The 21167-nt window shown below is 37.7% G+C and overlaps 1 protein-coding gene across 16 annotated transcripts in view; it reads right to left on the bottom strand.

Annotated features, from left to right (window-relative positions):
- Positions 1-21167, bottom strand: part of DOCK10 (dedicator of cytokinesis 10) — a 258333-nt gene that overhangs the window by 30718 nt on the left and 206448 nt on the right. For 14 of the 16 annotated variants that reach the window (XM_075937572.2, XM_075937573.2, XM_075937576.2 and 11 more), the window contains exons 35-48: positions 20818-20939; positions 20616-20730; positions 19547-19613; positions 18733-18780; positions 17983-18084; positions 14778-14902; positions 11563-11675; positions 10604-10741; positions 8699-8881; positions 7739-7849; positions 5938-6153; positions 5112-5169; positions 4687-4785; positions 2127-2233 (exon numbers count right to left, since the gene is read on the bottom strand). In XM_075937572.2, coding sequence (XP_075793687.2) covers positions 2127-2233; positions 4687-4785; positions 5112-5169; positions 5938-6153; positions 7739-7849; positions 8699-8881; positions 10604-10741; positions 11563-11675; positions 14778-14902; positions 17983-18084; positions 18733-18780; positions 19547-19613; positions 20616-20730; positions 20818-20939 — 1604 coding nt within the window. The remainder of the gene's footprint in view (positions 1-2126; positions 2234-4686; positions 4786-5111; positions 5170-5937; positions 6154-7738; positions 7850-8698; positions 8882-10603; positions 10742-11562; positions 11676-14777; positions 14903-17982; positions 18085-18732; positions 18781-19546; positions 19614-20615; positions 20731-20817; positions 20940-21167) is intronic. The other 2 variants (XM_075937571.2, XM_075937578.2) reach the window with 2 other exon arrangements.

Here is a 21167-nt window from a genome sequence, read left to right as displayed (position 1 = left end):
CAAATCCTCAGAATCTACCAGCTCTCATATATCTGCAGCCATACTACCTCATGCTGTGCTTCTGCCATAGGAGAAGTAATGCCAGACTGGTTCAGTCAGTGCTTGGGCCTTTGAAGAACAAATAGAAAATGATACTACCCACTGGATCACTAGTATGCTTCTATCAGAGCCATTAGCAAGCCAATGGATGAGCTATAAAATATTTTTGCACAAAAAAAACCCTTAAAGCACGTTTTGGGAGAAGCAGGAGGATGATTTAATCTGAGTTTCCTCCCCATATTTCAATTCTGGTACTTTACAAATATTCAAGCTAAATTCAACCTTTCATTTAAATTGGATGCTCTTGTGACTTTATTGTGTGTTGTTAAATAGTTGCCATATTTAAGATGAAAGGGGTCTTGCATGGGGCAAGATGATCCTCTTAACATAGTTTATCACATTTATAATGTAGGAGTTGTTGTTACCCTCCAGAAATATATGCATATCTTTTAGCAAACACTACATTTTGGCTTTGGAATAGAACTAAAGGTAAGTTCTATTCCTTCACCAATAATAGCCATTACAAATAATTCAGATCCTTCAATCAAATCACAAACCAGAGACTTTTAATGATTGAGAGAGCTATGGAATACATACATTTGGACACTTATTCAATAAAGAAACTTTTCTGACTTATTTAGTAATCAAATCTATCTTTGACTGTCCCACTCCCTGTGATACCAGTGCTTTTAAGTTAGGCATTAAAATTCTCAACTTTCTAGTTGTTTCATACTGAAAGTTAATTTTAATAGAAGTAATGGCATCAGGTGACTTAGGAAACAAAAGTGATAGTTAATTTATACCAAGCTTTACAGAAAACTGTCTAAAAAAGAAGTCCATAAAGAGAAAGGACTTAGATAAACAAATTACCACAAATGAATGAGGTGTGAGCTCAAAAAGAGCATCAGCAACTTTGTAGCACCCCCCATGTTTTTTCTGTTTCAATGGTGCTTCACACCAGCTGAAAAAATTGTGGTGAAAGAGATTTTATGTATGTATAGTGGGCATGCCCAGTCATCAGAGAGTATTGGATGCAATTTGTCACTACTATACCAAATTGTTGGATATTTATTGCCAAATAATCCTTCAATATTCTTCCCGGGAATTTTGGGAGCAAATGGTCACACAAAAGGAAATGAAGAATTAATCTGTCATCTGCTGGTACAATAGAACTTCCAATAAACATCAGAAATACAAACTGACCAGTCAACCACACACCCTATTTGGAACTGGAAGTATGCAATCAGGTAGCAGCAGAGATACAGAAACGAAACAAAACAAATTACAAATTTAGCACTGTACTGTGTTAAACACAAATGACTGAAAAATAAAGGGAAAAAAGCATTTTAATCCTGCACAGTAAAGTTTCAAAGCTGTATTCAATCAATATTCAGTTGTAAACATTTGAAAGAACAACCGTAACGTTTTGTTCACAGTTATGAACATTTTAGAATTACAAACAACCTCTAGTCCCAAGAGGTTCATAACTCTGAGATTCTGCTGTAGTTGCTTGGCTCCTAGTAGCCTGTCATTGGAAAAAGAAAAACAGTCTAACCATAGAGCAATGGTTCCAAAATATGGGAGGTGCTTGCTCTAGAAAAATTAACACACCAATTACATACCTACCAATACAGACAGAGAACAAATAGACACTTAGATATTTGGATACTAATTCAATACTCATTCAATACTCAAAGTACATTTATCTAATCCGCCCCCCCCCCCCCCAACACACACAAACACATCAGCACACCTTTCCAATTGTTTACTATATATTAACATTTGATAGACATTCCTGGTCTGTAAAATTTGTACATAGAAATTTCACTCAATTCAATAAAATCACAAGAAATTACATGTCATAGGTGTGGTAATTGTGCTCGGTAACATGGTAACGTTCTGTTAAATAGAGAGATCTGGTTACTATATTCCTCTACATGATGTCTCTTTAAACCAAATCTCTCTTTGCTTCTATTATGCTTCTGATAGGTACATGACAAGGAATTGTGAACTGGTTAATGCTTCCTAAATAACACTAATCTGTAAAGAATACAGAACACTAATCTGTAAATGCTACCACTACTAACCTCATTATATGGAGTATCTTGCATTCCAGAATCTTCTTTCATAGCTCCTTCTTCTTTAATGTTTGGGGTAATATTTAGAAAAGCTGGCCATCCCATGGAAAATAAGCCTTGAAGTACAAGCCACAACAATGCTAATTAACACTATAACCATAAATTGCTAAAAGCTATAGGATGTTAAAGAACAGTCGATTTTATTTGGCTAGGATTATTACTTTTTTTTTTTTAACAATCCAAGTGATGAGTGGCACAAATGGAACTGACACATTATCATAAGTACCCTCTATGGCCACACATTCACTTGTTTAGGCAGATACCCAATATGTATTCAGAGTGCAATATTAGAGAAATCTACTCCTGTCCTCTTCGTGTCACTACTCCACTTGTGTTCTGTCACTTTGGCAACCCACATAAAACTACACATACAAGACAGTATTCTATGGTAATGGTACATCAGTATGATTACAGGCTAGAGTCTACCACCCTTATTCACATTGAATGGTACAATCAGCCCTTATCCTGCATACATAAATATTTATCTTCACACACTGTGTGTAGTCCTTCTGAGGTCAATGAGACCACTCATAGAGCACAAAATTAAGTGTGTAAGTAGTTCAGTGGTTTTCAGTTAGACTACATACAAAATACTGTATTGCTTACCACAGGTAAGTTTGGCAGAATCAGCCACTTAGGGTAGCTACACTACAGAGACAATCGAATCTACCGCTGTCGATCTTCCAGGGTTTGAATTAGCGGGTCTAGTGAAGACCGGCTAATCCGAACTGAGATGGGTGCTCTGCTTGATGCTTGTAGCCCTGCTTCCACAAGGAGTAAAGGTAGTCAAAGGGAGATTGTTCTCCCTTCAACTTCCTGCAGTGTGGACAGTGCCAAAAGTCAAGTTAAGGTACTTCGACTTCAGTTATGCAATTAACGTAGCTGAAGTTACATATCTTAATTCGACCTTGTCCCGTAGTGTAGACATATTCTTAGGGATTTTTAAAAGGAAAATCTGCCAGAGAAGGTGATGTTAATCACCTTTCAGAACCACATGATGTTTAATTTAACATTAGAAAAAAGTGAAGGATAGTAATCTATTAAATTTAGAATTAAATAGGCTATATCACTGTGCATCTGTACACAGCAACACACACCACAAAGAGGTTGCAATTACTATTTGTTTTGACTTATTTAACATTCTTCTATCTCTGAATTTTGATATTACCATTAAACTTTATACATATGACTTTCCCATCACCCTACCCTGCTTGGCAAAAAGCGTACTTTTTCACTTCTTTAATACATTTCTTGTCTCTCTCCACTCATCTCAAGCTTGGTACAAATGAACGTTTTACTTGTTTTAAAAATTAATGCTTCCTTCTTTTAATAGTTTCTAACCTCAGTTGATGCATGTTTTGGGTTTTCTATGTTAATGTGAAAAGAAAAGATATTATTGTTGACTCTGATAATGGTTCTGCAAATGATTGGAAAGTTGAATATATTAATTTGAACATCATTTCTGAGAGAAGCAGCATTATAGTAACTGCAACAATACTTCTTTTTTTATTCTGTATTTCCCCCCTGAAATGAGGTAATTACATGTAGCCATAATGTAATGGCTGGAAGAGTCACCTAGTTACAGATTAGGATCTAAAAGTCCTTACAAAATCAAGGAATTTTATCCAAAATATAATCGTATTTTTTTCTGCATAGGCATTTCACTATCGCCCCAAATAAATGAATTATAAAAGTGATTGATCATAAAACCTGATTGATCATAAATTAAGAAAAGAAAAGAAAAGAAAAGAAAAGAAAAGAAAAGAAAAGAAAAGAAAAGAAAAGAAAAGAAAAGAAAAGAAAAGAAAAGAAAAGAAAAGAAAAGAAAAGAGGGCTAAAACCCATTCATACAAACTGTGGTGTCTCTCTTGCAAGACTTGGCCCTATTCGACTTGAAGTGGCAGACAGAGGCATGCACCATCTTGCAAGAGATACTTTTGGACCTTACAGAAATTGGGCCTTCAATGTTTTATCATATGATAAGGAAGAAAAAAATGGTCTCCAATTAAAAAGCTGTCCATAATATGCTATGTATAATATCACAATCTGGATGTTAATTTTTTTCTGATTGTACAATCAAGGTCTTGTTTTTACTTCTGTTAGTGGGCATTGATGATATATAATAATACTGTCCTTTTTAAGCGGTTTTTGCCATGTTGAAATAAAAATTACAAGATCTTATTATGACATTATTTCTCTGCAAAACACCCACTGACTAAAGTAGGAGTTTCATCATGAATGGATCAGTAGCAGAATGGCTTATTGTTGGCAATTATTGGAACTAGTGACATACAGTACAAGTCATCAAGATAATTTAATAGTTGAATCAAAACAAGCATCAGAAAAGCCTCACATAATATTTCCTAGTATTAATTGCTATTAAAATATAATCATGCAACACCCTTTTCCCTTTGAGAATATCTTCTTTCACTAGATCAGTTTAAAGCAGTAACTTGATATCCTAAATGATGTTATTTAACCCATAAACAGGCATGGTTAGAACACTCACTTCCTCCAGTGTGAGTAGTTAGTAACAGATTACTATCAGAAACTTGAGCATCCTCCAGGAACATACGTGAGGTACAAATCTTTTCCATTTTCCAGTAACCTATGGTAGTGTAAGATGATATTAGTATAGTGCTATTGGTATGTGTTAATAACATGCATATTTAATAATGATACACTAACAAATGAAGCATTCTCTTCTAGCACTATAAAACTAAACATCCAACTAATCTCTTATATATTTTATTATGCTGTCACAATGAACATTTACTAGGTTTATATTTTAAGCCTGTATGAAGGGTACAAGCGGCAGGATAACTTGAAAAACAAACAAACAAATGTGATTGGAATGAAGTAAATCAGTTGCAAAATGTGGTGAATTGTGTAATTCTTTACATTAATTATTGTACTTGAATATATTTAACTTACCCTTTCTTTTCAGGTATTCTGCAATAAGGGCAGCTATATGGATATAGCACATAGCAGCCTGAAACCAAAGGCCATGTAAATATATTAGAATAGCATTCCATATCTCACATTTTTAGTTTGTTGAGGATCAGAAACCCTCTTCGTTGTCAAAACACGATTTGGAAAGGGGGAAACAAACAGTTTGACAATTTGGAGACAGAATACATCAAATACTAAAGTCCCCACTTGGGCAAAACTATCATTGGTTTTAAATAGGAGTTTTACCTATATAGGTATTGAGCAAGAATTAAAAAAGAACATCAAGATCTAACTCATAGAAATTACATAATTATTTTTTAAACAAGATATTATTGGGCTAAGTTTTTTGGGGGGTGGGTCCAAATAATCAATTTCTTACAAATTACATTTTTGCCAAAATTATGCCACAACCTAGATCATCTTCTGTGCTGAAAAAACAAACAACTAATCAACCAACCCAGAAGGGAATGGAAATCCCCATATTCTTGTCTTCTTTAGGAGATTACATTGTTTTTAAACAAAACGTTAACAGCCAAATTAGCTAACAAGATGCTGACAATGACTTTGTGGTCACTGTAGACAAAAATTACAGCTGGTCATGATTAATTGCTGCTATGTAGTCTGTAACATATAGCATGTTCAGACATTCTTCAACCTAGTCCATATATTTTAGTTACGCGAGGAACACGACATGTTTTGCTTAGCTAATAATCATCACAATTAATAATACCAAACTCTTCTAGAGTGCTTTTTCATCTGTAGATCTTAATCTAAATACAGACTTATTTTTTGGTCTTATGTAAATTACCTCTGATAAATCTCCATTCCTAGCATGAATCTTGGCCATGCTCTCAAGCCAAGTCCTTCGTAATTCAGGTGTACTGGCATATGAGTTTGCTAGACTGTACTGCAGGTCTACAAGCATCTCTGGGTCTTTCTCATGTTCCTTCATCTGAGCTGTGGCCATTAAAACTGTCCTGATGCGTTTGGTCAGGTCTTTCACCTCTGCTGGAAAATGACTGTTCTTTGGAAAAGATAAGCAGTGAATAATTGAAAAGGCTACAAAGGCACACTTTTATCATGTTAAACTATAGTATCCCCCCTGGGTGGGCCTGAAGTTAATGAACAGACTCCTATTTAGGCCAGGCTCGGAGTCCCATTATAATTTACATATTTCACATAGTTCTCTGACATTTATTTACTGATGTGTCACAAAATCCATTTGAAACCCTAGTCCATATTCTGAGTTCAGTTACACCACTGAAGTAACTCCACTGAAATCAATGGACTCACATCGGTACAACAGTTTCTAAAGGGTTACTAATTTACTGCGAAGTATGGATATACTTACTGATGCAAGTAATACCTTACTCCATTGGTAGCCCCACTAACATCAATGGCAGAAGGAAGTATTCAGTGTAAGAAATGGTATCTCTGTCTTGCACCGTAAGCATTTCAAACTAAACAAGATTAAAATCTGGTTGTCCTATTGGCCAGATCATAGATTGTTCCTTAACAAAATATTTATGTCAGTTCTGCTGTTTGTATTTTTGATATGGAGAGGGATGTGGAGTTTAATTTGTTTGTTTTTAGTTTTTTACATAGGCATACACAAAACAAAAACTTTCTTTTCTTTTCTTTTGACTGGCAGGGCTGAGAATGTTACAAAATCAGAATACACAGATACAAAATTAGTAAATTAAAGAATTTCCAAACTGCCCTTTAATAAAATAGTAATAATAATAAAAAAAATACAGGAGATACTCCTATGTTACTTGCACTTTACATGAGGGTAATTATTGACTTCAATTGACTTTACTTTCCCTCTCCTATTTATTTCGAGTTTTCATATCCCCTACTCATACTCCGGTCATCTGAAGAAGTGGGCTGTGCCCACGAAATCTCATGATACCATCTACATGTTTTGTTAGGCTATAAAGTGCTACCAGACTATTTGTTGTTTTTGACTTTATCCTGATATACACCAGTGCTAGCGAAAGGCAAGTAAGCCCCATAAGTATAAAGAAAGTTGAAAATGTTTCTTGAAAAGCATTTGAAAAGAGCTTCTAAAATATACAAGTTGTGATTTTAAATTGTGATTAATATATTTAGCAGACTGGGGTCTAAACAGTTATTAAAATAATACTTATTATGAGTTAAGTCCAAATTGTTCACAAACCAATCTACATCTTCTATTTATGTGTTTATTATTCATAAGTATTTGCTCAATAGCTTGAAAGAATACTTTATAGCCTAAGTAACATTTGTAAATATTAATTTCACTGACATGTTATTCATTGTGTTTTATCAGTCATACCACATAATTTTGGCTCCCTGAGTGGATGAGTAAAACATTTTCCAAAGGAGAACAGCAAGTAGTGAATAACAAGTAATAAGTTCAGATGAATAAACTTTCATGCTATATTTATTAAAATTTTGAGATTCACGAACATTTACCTCACAATAGCTTGAATACTTGAAAAAATAATAATATGAACCATGAATCACTATAAAAATTAAGTCAATACTTTTATCATGAAGGCATTTGTGAATCAGTTCTTCCTATTATTCAATCATATAACACGTAATAGACATAATACATTTCTTACTTTCATCTGTTTGTCTCCATTAGCGAAATTATTTATAATTGCAAGTGAATGCTGAAACCGAGATCCACCAATCCCTGCATCTGCAATCAACTGGCTTACAGCTTTGATGAGCTTTAGGTGGAGAGGAAAAACAACAATGTATAGTTACTTAAGGAAAAGCAAAGTTTGGACATAGTTTTAATTTCCTGCTTGAAAAAAAATCAGCAAGAGTTGGAAGACAAAAAGGGCTCTCCACAAATACTTTATAAGACAAAATATAAGCAAATATATAAATATATGCATAAGGGTATGTCTACACTTGCTCCCTAATCTTTGAACGAGGAGTAACAGTTAATCTGAGGGTAGGGGTTTCTTTCGGAATACTGCATCTACACGCGGCGCGTTAATTCGGACTAGTGGATTTTTAAAATGGCGACCGGATGCGAATATGCTAATCAAGCGCGGGATATTTAAATCCCGCGCTTCATTAGGAACTTCGGTATGCTACATTTGCATCCCTAGTTCGGACTAGGGAGCAAGTGTAGACATACCCTAACGGATTATCTTCTATATGTTTATAATTGTTTACATTGTAAAATGTTAGAGTCTGTCTGATCTGATCACTATAGTATTTCAGTTTTATGTCCTTGTATCTATACTGATTGAATCACACAGCTGTAAAACTGAAGAGGTGAGTTAAACCCACACTAGGTATGATCATGTTTGCAGATTGGGTTAGATATGCTCCAGCTGCTATACGCTGTGTCTGTGATGCAAAGAAGCCATAAACCTGACTTAACTGGCTGTTTTGAATCACCACAATCAACAAACTGGTGAATATGCTCCAATGTTTTTAGACATACCAGAAAAAATTAGAATTAGAGGAATCATGATTTGTATAATTCAAAGAGTCATTTCAGTGGAATTATTTTAGACAGCCCATGCATATAGTGTTTAAAGTACATCTTTGACCTCACTCACCTGTAGATGGGACCTGACTATTGACTTCTGCTTGTTAAATTCAAAGTTCTTTCTCATGAAAAAATAAAGAAGAGCAGATGCCTCTGTCTGAGTTGATCGTGACCTATGGTTACAACATTTCAGGATTTCATAGCAGAACGATCCACACATCTCTGCTTGCCCTTGAAAAAACGCTGAAGGAAACTATAGGGGAAAAAATGTCAAAATGTTTAGCACTTCTCCCATTGCTTTCTAAATTTGTTCTGAGGTAACATATTCTTTATGAAGCTTACATTAAAAACAAACCTTTGTCTAGCTCTCATATACACCAGTGTCCACCAGAAACATTTGCAACAAGCTAAGCATTCTTTTGTGTGTAAAGAGTAAGTGAAAACGGTGTGTGAAAATTGCACAAAAATCTTTTTGTGTACAAATCATCAATCAAATTGACCTTCCAAATTTGTATTTAATGTACAAATATCAGCATGTGCACTGAAAGCATAATGAAGTGCAGCAGTTGCAATAAAAATAGCGTAGTTAAACAAGGGAAGTGGGTGGAATTCAGACAGCATTCTAAAAGCTGACCAGAGGAAAAAATGGGTTTGAATAGCACTGATTACTAGAGCTGGGGAAATAATGATTTTTTGATTTACTAGCAGTCTTGAAAGGTTGAAAAAAAACTCATTTTGATTGGGCTGAAAATTTTTTTCAAATATTTGGCAAATCCAAAAGTTTTAAAAAATGTTTTTGATTCAATTAAATGTTTCAGTTGACCTGAAATAAAATATTTTAATTTGAGCATTTTAAAATGCGTTTGGATTTATTTAAACATAACATTCAAAAACAGAAAATTGCTTCAAACCCAAAATGGAAACATTCTTATTTTGGGGAAGGATATGGAGAGAGTGTTAGGTTATTTTCTAAACAAACACTTTGGTGAAATTGGCATGAATTTGTAAAACATCTCACTGTTGCCAGATCTGATATTTTTGCCAAAAAACATTTTGCTGAAAAATTTTGCTTTTTTCTAATGATTACTATGCCTGTGGCCAACAGTCTGAACAGCATTAGAAGGCAGAAAGCATAGGATGTAAAGGACCAAGTGCCTCTGTTTGCTGGAAGCTACTGATCATAGGATAGACAGTAGAAAACAGAAGGAATGAGGAGGGAGAAGATAAGCATTTTGGGTGCAGATCTAGATGGATATAAGAGATTATTATCCTCACAGGAGCCACTACTGAGATCAATATGGCTACATCTGTTTGGAGAAAGAACACAATCCCTGCAGGCAATGGAATGGATGGATCAGATGATGTTAGGTATTTCCTCTCCTGCCACTGTACATGCTCCTCTGGCTCCTGGCAGTCTGGTGTGTAATTTAGAGCAGGCATTGGCTGGTTTGTCGTATGCTTCCTTTGGCCTTTGAGCTATGTTGCTGGAAGAGGCATGGTCATTTATTTTTCAATTTGCAACCATTTTGGAAGACCAGCATGTAGCTTAATCTTTTCCCCTTCTCTGTGTTACATGTACGGGATTAGACAATCAAATCCATTTTGCTTAATGTTACAAAATTATAGTGGCATTTCTTCCACTTCTCCTCAGCCATCACTATAATGCATCTGCCAAATCCTTATTGTTTTCTAAAAGGGCTTTATCTCTAGCTCTGATTTTGTAGCTTTCAAACCTGATTCCCAGGCATAGTGAAATAGTTCGGTGTCTAAGTATTAGAAAATGCTTCCATAATTACTTGCACTACAAAACTGCATGTAGTAAATCAAAGGGTCTTTTTCAACACTGATCCCTAAATACCAATGAAATGAAGAGACATAAAGCACCTTAGAGTGTGAAATCCTCCACAAAGTTGGATTTGTTAGTGTCCTGCCAACCTTATGCAATAGCTTTCAGATGGAATAAAAGTATAGTTACCTTGCTCACAAACAACCGCAGGGCGGCAAAGACATGCTTGAGGGCTATTGCCGACTGGTTGACTTGCAAAAAGAGCAGGTAGGTATCAAAAACCTTTTTCATCAATGGATTTTGGCAGTCAGATTGCTGCAGTTGTCTCTGAAAAGTCAACACACAAACCAGATGGTCACATTTAAAAAATACGGGAACAGAAAATGATTCCTTTTGCTTTTCTCACCAACTCCTAATGTGTCCAAATGTGGTGGTATCTTTAACATCATCCCTACAAGTGTTTAGGGACTATCAGCGATATAAGGCAGTACCCATGGGCTACAGGCTCCTCAGACCTACAGCAATAAGGGACCATTGTATTACACTGTTTGTTCTGCCTACTCATTAATACTAACTGCTCAATATATCACTTAGGACAGGGAAATGGGACTCATGATAACTGTACTATTGATGGCTGCCATTTTCTATCTGTGTGACCTTGGGTAAGTGTATTAGGCCGATATTTTCTAACTTAAGTGCCTACAATTAGCCACTTTGTCTATGTTGCAAGAATGGCTTGATTACTGGCCTGATTTTAAGAGGTACCTAGCATCCACATTTCCCACGGTCTTCAGCAAAAATGTCTCTAGGTCTCAATTTCTCCATTTAAAAAAATGTGGATAATACAAACCTTTGTAAAGGTACTGCGATTCTTTAATAGGTTTATAGGAGATCAAAGCATTACTTTTATTACACCATAGCAAGTGACACTGTTTTCATGGATCATCCCTTTAACTAGCTCTTCTGCACAGACAGGACTTGTTAGGTCAGTATCTCCACCTCCAAACCCATCTATAATGGCATAATTTGGCATTACATTGGGGATTTTTTGTAACATGCTCATATTTTGAAACTCATTAATTTTTTTTTCTTTTTTGCTCAAGCCTATGACACCATTTCAAGCAGAATTTTCAGTCAAATAACATTACCTGGTAGTTCTCAGTGAAAAGACACAGTAGGTCCAGAATGGTCAGGCAAACCTCTGTGGCAATATTTGCCTCTGTGTCTGCATAATGTACAATGTCTGTTTCATTGGAACTGCCTATAGCAAAAGAAGTGGCAAGAGAACAACAAGTGAATAACAGGATAAACAATCCCCCAGCCAGATACAGAACTGCTTCTAAAGTCCATATTCATTTCAAAACGTGCATTTAAGCTAACCATGGGAAGAGGGTTGTTTGCTTCAATTTTGGTAGTGTTGTAATAGCTTTTCAACGTTTTCAATAAGTAACAGTTAGCATGGATTTGTGAAGAACAAATCATGTCAAATACAATGTAGATGGGGCTACTATATGGTGGGTACATCACTGGTTGGATAACCATTCTCAGCAAGCAGTTATGAATGGTTCACAATCATGCTGGAAGGGCATAATAAGTGAGGTTCTGCAGAGATCAGTTTTGGGACCAGTACTGTTCAATATCTTCATCAATGATTTAGATAATGGCATAAAGAATACTCTTATAAAGTTTGCAGATGATACCAAGCTGAGAGGGGGGTGTAAGTTCTTTGGAGGATAGCATCATAGTTCAAAATGATCTGGGGGAAACTAGAGAAATGGTCTGAGATAAATAGGATGAAATTCAACAAGAACAAATGCAAAGTGCTCCACTTAGGGAGGAACAATCAGTTTCACACATACAAAATAGGAAGTGACTGTTTACAAAGAAGTACTGCAGAAAAGCATCTAGGGGTCAGAGTGAGCCACAAGCGAAATTTGTATCAACAGAGTGACACTGTCGCAAAAAAATAAAACATCATTCTGGGATGCATTAACAGAAGTGTTGTGAGCAAGACATGAGAAGTAATTCTTCTGCTCTACTCTGCAGTGATTAGGCCCCATCTGGAGTATTGTGTCCAGTTCTGGGCGCCACATTCGAGGAAAGATGTGGAAAAGCTGGAGAAGGTCCAGAGAAGAGCAACAAAAATGATTAAAGGTCTAGGAAACATGACCTATGAGGAAAGACTGAAAGAACTGGGTTTGCAATAGAGAAGACTGAAAAGGAACATGGTAGCAGTTTTTAAGTACCTAAAAAGGTGTTAAAAGGAAGAAAAATTATTCTCTTTAATGTCTGATGACATGACAAGAAGCAATGGGCTTAAATTGCAGCAAGGGAGGTTTAGGTTGGACTTTAGGAAAAACTTCCTGTCAGTGTGGTTAAACAGTGTCTAGGGAGGCTGTGGCTTCTCCATCTTTGAAGATATTTAAGAGCAGGTTAGATAAACATCTATGAGGAATTATCTAGATGGTGCCTAGTCCTGCCATGAGGGCAGGGGCCTAGACTTGATGACATCGTGAGGTCTCTCCCAGTTTTAGTATTCTCTGATTCTATAACTTTGGAGAATATTGATTCCTTGTTTTCTTTTTTCATCACAGATTATATTCTGCTTGACAAGAGATTTGAAAAATGATTTATATTCTATCATCCCATCTCCTTCAGAAAAAAATTATGTGCAATAAACAAATGTATACTTGACATTTCCTCTCACATAGTCTGCCATTAGTTACATATCCTTTTTGGGTCCATCTATCTGTATTCTATAGGACTGTTAAGGGCTAATTTGTAGGTGTGTGTGTAGAGGGCCTTAAACCACTAGTGATTACACATGACTGGATGCACTCCACCGGTAAAGGACAAGGTCATGTGGTTTGACTTCTGAGTACATGGGGAAAATGAAACTCTTATGGGACACTGTCCGCATCTATTTAGGATATCTTAACTCACTGGTGGAACTAAAACTCCACCTCACCCTGCAGGGAGTATAAACACTGCCATTCTGGCTGCCCATTACACAAAACTATGGTCATGGTGGCAACTGGAGAAGAAAGACTCTAAGGGTGTGTCTAGACTACCGAGTTTTGTCGACAAAAGTGGACTTTTGTCGACAAAACTACACCAGCGTCTACACTACCGCTGACAGAACTCAGCAGTTTTGTCGACGCTGGTATACCTCATTTTACGAGGCATAACACCTTCTGTCGACAGAACTCTGTCGACAGAAGGTGTTATTGCCTGTAACACTGCGTCCAGACTACGGAGTTCTGTCGACAAAGCAGCTTGCAGTGTCTGGACGCTCTTTGTCGACGGAAGTTTAGACGTACCCTAAGTCTTTTACCTCACTTAGCGATGCAATGGCTGCAAAAATCTGGCACTATTTGTTCAACATGTATTAGCACATGCTTGTCTTGTCTGTAAATGGTATAATTCTAGAACAATAGTTTAATGCTACAATTCACTCCAGTGAGTTGCAATGCTGAGGGTGAAAGGACATTATTTTTAAAGCATTTTAAAGCGTCTACTGCAAGAGGTCACATTGCTGTATTCTCTGACACAAAACATCATTCTTATTGTTAAACAGAGACATGTGTATGTATGTTTTAAGGATACCTATTATTTTTAAATATCCAATATACATTGCATCTTAATGAGGACACAAAACATTGCCTCTTCATTTTATTAAAAAGATAAATGTCCATGTAATTTAAGGAATCTATTTTCATAAAATCTGTTTCGCACAGATTAAAGCATGTGGAAATGAAAAGACGATGACAATTTTCAGCCATCACAGCTACAATGTATTTTGAAGAACTTCATCTGTCATGATTAAAGACGTTTGAAAAATTCAGAACTTCGAAAATTTTTCAATGGAAAGGACAATTTTTTCCAGAAAATATTTGCAAATAGAGACCCCACTATTTACCAGCTCTAGCACATATCTTATTTCAACTTTGCACACTTGATTGTGCAATACTCCAGCGACAGGTTCTCAGCTGGTGCAAATTACCAAGGAACTCAAAGAGCTAGGAAAAATCGTAGGTGGTCTAAGTTCACTAAAGTCCATAGGAACTCAAGATGCTAATTTCATTTTCTAAATATGGGTTTCGGTACCTATCTTCAGGTTCTGATGCTTGAAAGTCTTGGGGGATTATTGCTTTATAGGTCTGTAGTCCAGGTATTAATATTCATACAAGTACAATTTCAGCCCTTGGGACCTGATGCACAGCTCATTGTAATTAATTTAAAGATGTTCATTGACATCAATGGGCTTTGGATCAGATTCTTAGACATTATGGTGATGGGATCTATAGAGAAAGCTAAGACAGAGAGACAGTCAGAATAGTAGATTCATTTCCTTCATACTCACTTGCCATGCTGCTGTCTATCATTTGTAAGAGTTTGGGGTTGGAAAATGCATTTTTGCCACGGATTATTGGTAGCGTTTGAGATCTGTGATGTTTGTGGCCATCATGACTGGAAGTAGAAAGCATCCTGAAATTGAGAGAGCACCATTTTTTATTTAAACGGACATGTCTCTATGTTTTTTTTCAATGTCTATCAGGATTATCTTCAGTATTTCTCAGTGACCATAAGGGAGGCCAACCAAGGCAAAATATTTCCAGATAATACAGCTGAAGAATTAAGTCAGCAAGATATATATAACTCAAGCAGATGTTCTATGACTTCTTCAGCTCACATGAGACATAACATTTGCTTACTCCTAGGAGAAGCATTGGTTTTAACAGATGACCAATGTCTCCCCAACAGCCCTTAGGGAAGAGGAACTAAGTTGAGTTCTATTGGTTTAGAATGCAGAGAAATATTAAGATCACAAAGTATTAAACACAATTAATAAAAAATAGGGATTGATGATTTTAGAATCGACAGTGATAATAGAAAAGATCAAGTCTTTTGATGCTAATTGATACAATGAAATATTACACTAAACAGAAGACATTTAAAACTAATGGCACCACATTTAGGAACATACATTCAGATGTAGGTTCCAACATGAAAATGATTTTATTTTCAAAAGTACTGGGAATCTGCATCCACTGCTGAATTCAGTGAGCTGACAACATATCTGAAAATCAGGCCTCTTTTATTTAGCTGACTAAATATGGATTTAGAGACCTAACTTTAAGGACACAGGTTTGAAAATTTTGTCTAGTATTCTTGTCCCTGCACATGTTTTTTGCACACAAATCTAGAATCTGCATAAAATTTGACCTATAGTTAGCACCTGATCAATCCCTCAGAAGGAGAGGTTACTCCCAACCTTTCCCTTCTCTGCAGGTTCCTAATCCCATGCTCTATCACGGAATGGGAACAGGATTTTTTCACTGAAAATTATAAGTTTCCAGACAACCAAAACACTCAGAATAACTGCCAAAAACCATCCAAGCAGAGATCTAATGCTTCTACATTGACTCCTCACAGTTTCCATTTCAACGTGATCCTGAAGGAGATCTTGCTTTACTAGACTTTAAGGCCAGAAGATACCATTGTGACACTCTGCTATCCTACATCTCCCTACAGGCCAGGAAAATTTGCCAGCATCAACCCCATAGCTTCTGGCTGAGCTAGAGCATGTTTAGAAAGGCAACCAATCTTGATTTAAGGGCTTCAACTGACTGACAATCTACCACACTTGAGCTGTTCCAATATTACCCTCCCAGTGAAAAATATGGTCCTTTAAGCTCCCTAATGACTCAAGCCTCTTCTCAGAGGAAACTGGGTGTATGGTGTATGATGAGGTCACCAGCGTTTATTATGCAATGATCTATCATAGCAGCATTTCCCAAAATGTGGTCTGCAGTCCAGTACCAGTCCTTAGAAAAAAAATACCGGTCCTTAGAAAAATTATCGTTCATGATCCTATTAATTTGTGTGACAGCGTAGCAGCACCCCACACTGCCGAGTGCAGTGGTGTGGCCCTCTTGGGAGAAAGCCCGCTACCGCAGCATTTCTGCCTGGCATGCTCCCAGGCAGCGGGGCTAGATCTGGTGGGTGTTAGGATCCAGGGAGAAGGCCGGATGCCGTGTGTACCGACACAGAACACCCAGTGCCAGACGCAGCCGGGGAAGCCAGCACCAGCCAATAAAGCGGCTGGGATTGGGCCTGTGGGGGGTGGGCAGAACAACCCACTGGACAGGTAGGGCCAGCGGCACAATTTATTTGCATATTCATCATTTGCTTAATGAATATGCAAAAATGCAAATAAACGTTACCGGTCCTCCAAAAAGCTTGTGAATGGGTTTACTGGTCCCCAGTATCAAAAAGATTGGGAACCGCTGTACCATAGGATTGCGAGCAAAGAAAGCAGGATGCCACAGATAGTGACTCCACTCTAACACCATCAGCTCCTCACCTGCTCTCCCAAAGAATGGAGTCTCCTCTCTGCCAAATACACACAGGCAAAATACGAACTTTGCACTCACCTTTCCCCACCAGGAGTAACCAAGGAAAGAAAGGCCCTTCTACATGTGTACGTATAAAAGCAACAGTTTCAACCATAAATTGAGCATTTATATCTAATTTCTTCTAAACTAAAGAAGTCTCTGATGTGTTGGTAATTATTTGATTATATTAAACTTATTCTTAGACTTTCAAAAGAGCCCAGCTCCCTGTCAGCGCCCAGACTTTTGCTATCCAACATGCTGCAAATCCAGTTCTAAGTGTCAGAACTGCTGAGTGAAAATCTGATTCAACTGTTGAACACTTGAAAAATCTTACTCTATTTTGAAAATCTGTTTCTACATGGAAATAGATTGTTTGTCAGTGAATGTAAGTTAACCTTCAAAAGCAGAGTGCAAGTCAGAAGGGACATTAAAAAGTAACAATATTTAATTTCTCACTTAACTTATCTCTCTGCCATTCCTCAATTTTTTTTTATTTATTTTTTTAATAGCCAGAAGAGCTAAATGCTGCTTTGGGAGGATGCAGACTGTAGTCATCAGTGGAAACAGCTGCAGTGTGCCTCGTTTGTGGTGGTTTTCTAATTCTGTACCACCATGCTGTTTCTCCTATAAATGTGCTGCAAAACAATGGCCACTTCATGCTTTAATTCAAAGGCACTTTGCCAATTCCAGCTGTGAAAATGAGATCAGTGCTTATTCTGGAGGGGGGTAGGAGGAAGGAATGTTTCCTTTTCTTCATGTTTCATTTCTCCCATCCATATACCATGATACAGGCTTATTAGGTTTGAATCAGCTGCACATAAATAAACAGACGTATCTGAAAAGCACAGAGGGGAGTGAACAGAGCTTCTCTTAGCCTGCTCTTTGACAAAGCCTACAAACCACATAAATCAGAAATTCACTCTCCTAGCGCAGCTGCTCCTAGGGCTGCTACCTCAGGCCATTCAGCCCACACTCTTGATCTTCTTTATCTAGAAAGATGTTCCCATTTCCTTGATGTTCAGCTGAGGCAATAAGACACCTGTCTCAAACACTCAATAGAGCCAACTCCAATCTTTCCCCAGATGTTTTAGGATGTAAATGAGATTCAGACATTGCTTAGATCTAATTTGTTCTGGATTTGGCTTAAGATGTTAAAAACATATTAATTACCATTGCGGCAACAGACCAGATGTTTGACAAGATGAGTTAGACCCTTTAAGAGTTCCATTATTCTGGGTGGCCTGAGCAAATTTAAATGCAGCAGCAATTTTCCTGTTAAGAGAAAATAAACATTAACTGTATTATGGTACGTGCCACTGATCAGGTCATGTCAGTGAAAAAACACGAATGTATCTGGCAAAACATGATACAAAGTATGAATTGGTTAATACAGCAACTCTTCATTTTGCTCCTGAACATATGACAGACAGAAATGCTCATTGTTATAGCATGAAATGAAAAATAAAGCATCATAACAGGGTGAAACAGAAGTGCACGTTTCATGCTTGGCAGCTGGAAAAATGACCTCATGCTCATCAGTGTTATGGATAAAGAAAACTATGAGGACTAAGGGAATCTCGGTTTCTAATGTTTTTAAAGCGTGCATCAATACACGATAGCGCCATTCTCTCACAGGTCTATGGTGACAAATAGAGGGATCTGTACACTGTGATAGAACACGGCGCAGTAACAGTTATATTATCACAAGTAATCCATCTGTTTGCCTAAGAAAATGGCGATAGTACTTGAACTCCAAACATTCATAGGTTTAAAAAGCTGTGTAGGTCCGCTACCATACTTCACAAAGACACTTTCAGAATGAAATGGATGGATATGGATGACTTTTATCTAAGGATTAACCCCCTCAGTAATACTTAAAATAACTATGTAATTTATATTGTATAAGTAAAAAATAATTACCTGATTATGTTTCGTTTTCCTATATATCTGAAATTTTGCAGGCAAACCCTGAAAAATCATGAAGTGCATTTTGTAATGATTCTGTTTAGTGCAGACACATGCTATTTTTGCAAAAAGTCTGAGTCTTGATCTTTTTAAGATCTCCCATGATAAACCCACCACTTAGCAAATGGTCCAAGACCTAGCAGCTCCCAGAATTGGGGATGTAGAAGGGGAGGTTACCACTTCCACTCTATTATTCCCCATCTCATTTCCCTTGACCTGGAATTTCTGCATGGTCAGGAGAGAACCATGGGGATGTCTGCAGGAGGACAGTTTTTCCAGCAACTTTATGGAACTTTTGTGACAAAGTAAATGCTAACCCAGTCAGTTTCATCTTACCCGTCTTTTACAGCTGAGCTGCTTAGGAGGTTCTGGTTTCAGTTACAGACAGGGAAACTCTAGGAGTTGAGCTTTAAAGGAGCCAGAGAAATTAGGTCAAGGCTAGGAGTGCATGGAAGGTGGATAGCTCTGGAATCCATTGATTCTTCAAAGATCTGGTTTGGGGAGACAAAGTCCTTCCTCTTCCCATGAGAAAGAGGAGACGCAGAGAATCTCAACCCCAAATGGGAGAATTCATACACAATTCTGTGAGGAAAACCCCAAAGAGTTTCCTAACTTCTGCCTAGAAATTGCCAACATAAGGAATGCTATGGCCTTTAATCATCAGCATGCCTGAATTTTACCCAGATAAAAAAAATACTATTACTTACAGCAGCTGCTAGAGAACAATATTATTTAACAAGCCAGCAAGCAAACCTGAAAGTGAACTTACTCTAAAAGGTTGAAAAAGTCAGCTATCTCTGTGAATGGAGCTCTTTGCCAGTAGGAAATCAGCGTATCTGGGAACAGACATCAAAATGTAGGAATTTAGCAACCATTGGAAACTGAGAGCTTTATCCAAAGCTCACTTAAGACACTGAGAAGTTTTCCTTTGACTTTAGATTAAGTTAACACTGTACGCTTTTTTCGCTGCATGTAGAGTATGTACCCCAGTAGCCACCCAGCACAGGTTTAATAGTTGGTAATGGTACAGCTTAGGCAAGCAGAATATAGACACACCGGAAGGTGGGCATATATACCCAAGTATATACCCTACATGGCTCTCCAGTCACCCATGCTGTGCCTTCCCATCTATGTTGCAATTTGTATTCTTGTAGTTTCTCGCTATGCAGGAAAAGACTCCAATAGCGGGGAAAAGCTCTGGCAGGGGAGAAGTGGGGAAAGGCTCCTGCCATAGGGAAGAACAGCTCCCTGCTGTTGCAGCCTTTTCCCACTGCAAGGGAAGACTCTGGAAGTTGGGAACATAGGCACAGGAACTAGAGGTGTGGGGTGGGAGTGGAGTGCTGCAGCGCCCCCCCGGTTTTATGCGATGCCCTGTCTACTTGCCCATGCCCAGGGCTCCACCCCAACCGCACACACCACTCCCCGGCTGCTAGCCCCTTGCTCAGTGCCCTACACCTGGCCCCAAGCCCCACTTCTGGGGCTCTGCTCCTGGTCTGCACATGGGGTCTTAGCTGCCAGCCCCATGCTCTTGGCCCACTCCCAGCTGTAGCCCTGCTCTGGAGGTAGGGGAGAGCAGACAGGAGACTGGGGGGCCCTTGCCAGAGTCTTCAATGCTGAAGTGAAAGGCTTCGGTAGAAGGGAGCTGCTGAAGCCTTTCCCTGATGGCTCACTCTGGCCAGAGCCTTTCACTGATACACATAGCTGTGCACCATAGCGTGGACACGGTGTTGCACACGTACCGCTGAGAGCAGTGTGCAGTGCAGCCGTAACACTAAGCTCTAAGGACGTTATAACATTACAAGTAAAAAAATGCTTTCTGGGGATTTTTTTTTTTTTACCTTCCGAAATTGTTTTCATAATGTGAAGGAAACACATAAGAAGGCTTCTAGTTTCAGCCTGATCTAACTTGTCAAAGCGGAGAGCTGATCCGATCAAAGACAAAGGCCTCACAATCTGTGGAAATGGAAACCAACTGGCTTACTGAGTACCAAGATAGTGTTTTTAACTCTAAGAATTGTTTTCAATTGTTTGCGCATGTACCTTTTCACAGGCCTCCGTTCTCTCACTGGTTTTTTCATTGGTACTTGGGTTAGAGTCAAGACTTGCTATGGAAGCTCTGGAGTCAGCATGGTTTGCTGCAGAGATAGCTATTGATGAAAAGGCTGTAAACAAAAGTCACGGCAAACATGCTAAAATAATGTATATGGGTACAAAAAACTAATAGTAATAATGGAAAACCAAAAATACATTGAATGTTAGCTGGATACTAGTGCTTTGAACTATCAATCACTGTTACGAATCTACTGATGATTACATTTGGTACTGAAAACATGCAAGAAGATGAAATAAAATGATAGTTTGCTGTTATTCACGGCATTACTTTTTATGAG

The sequence above is a fragment of the Pelodiscus sinensis genome, chromosome 10 (assembly GCF_052426305.1).
Source record: "Pelodiscus sinensis isolate ZL-2025 chromosome 10, ASM5242630v1, whole genome shotgun sequence".
Lineage (NCBI taxonomy): Eukaryota > Metazoa > Chordata > Testudines > Trionychidae > Pelodiscus > Pelodiscus sinensis.
The sequence above is the reverse complement of the archived record's forward strand: the minus strand, read 5'-3'. Positions and strand labels throughout refer to the sequence as shown.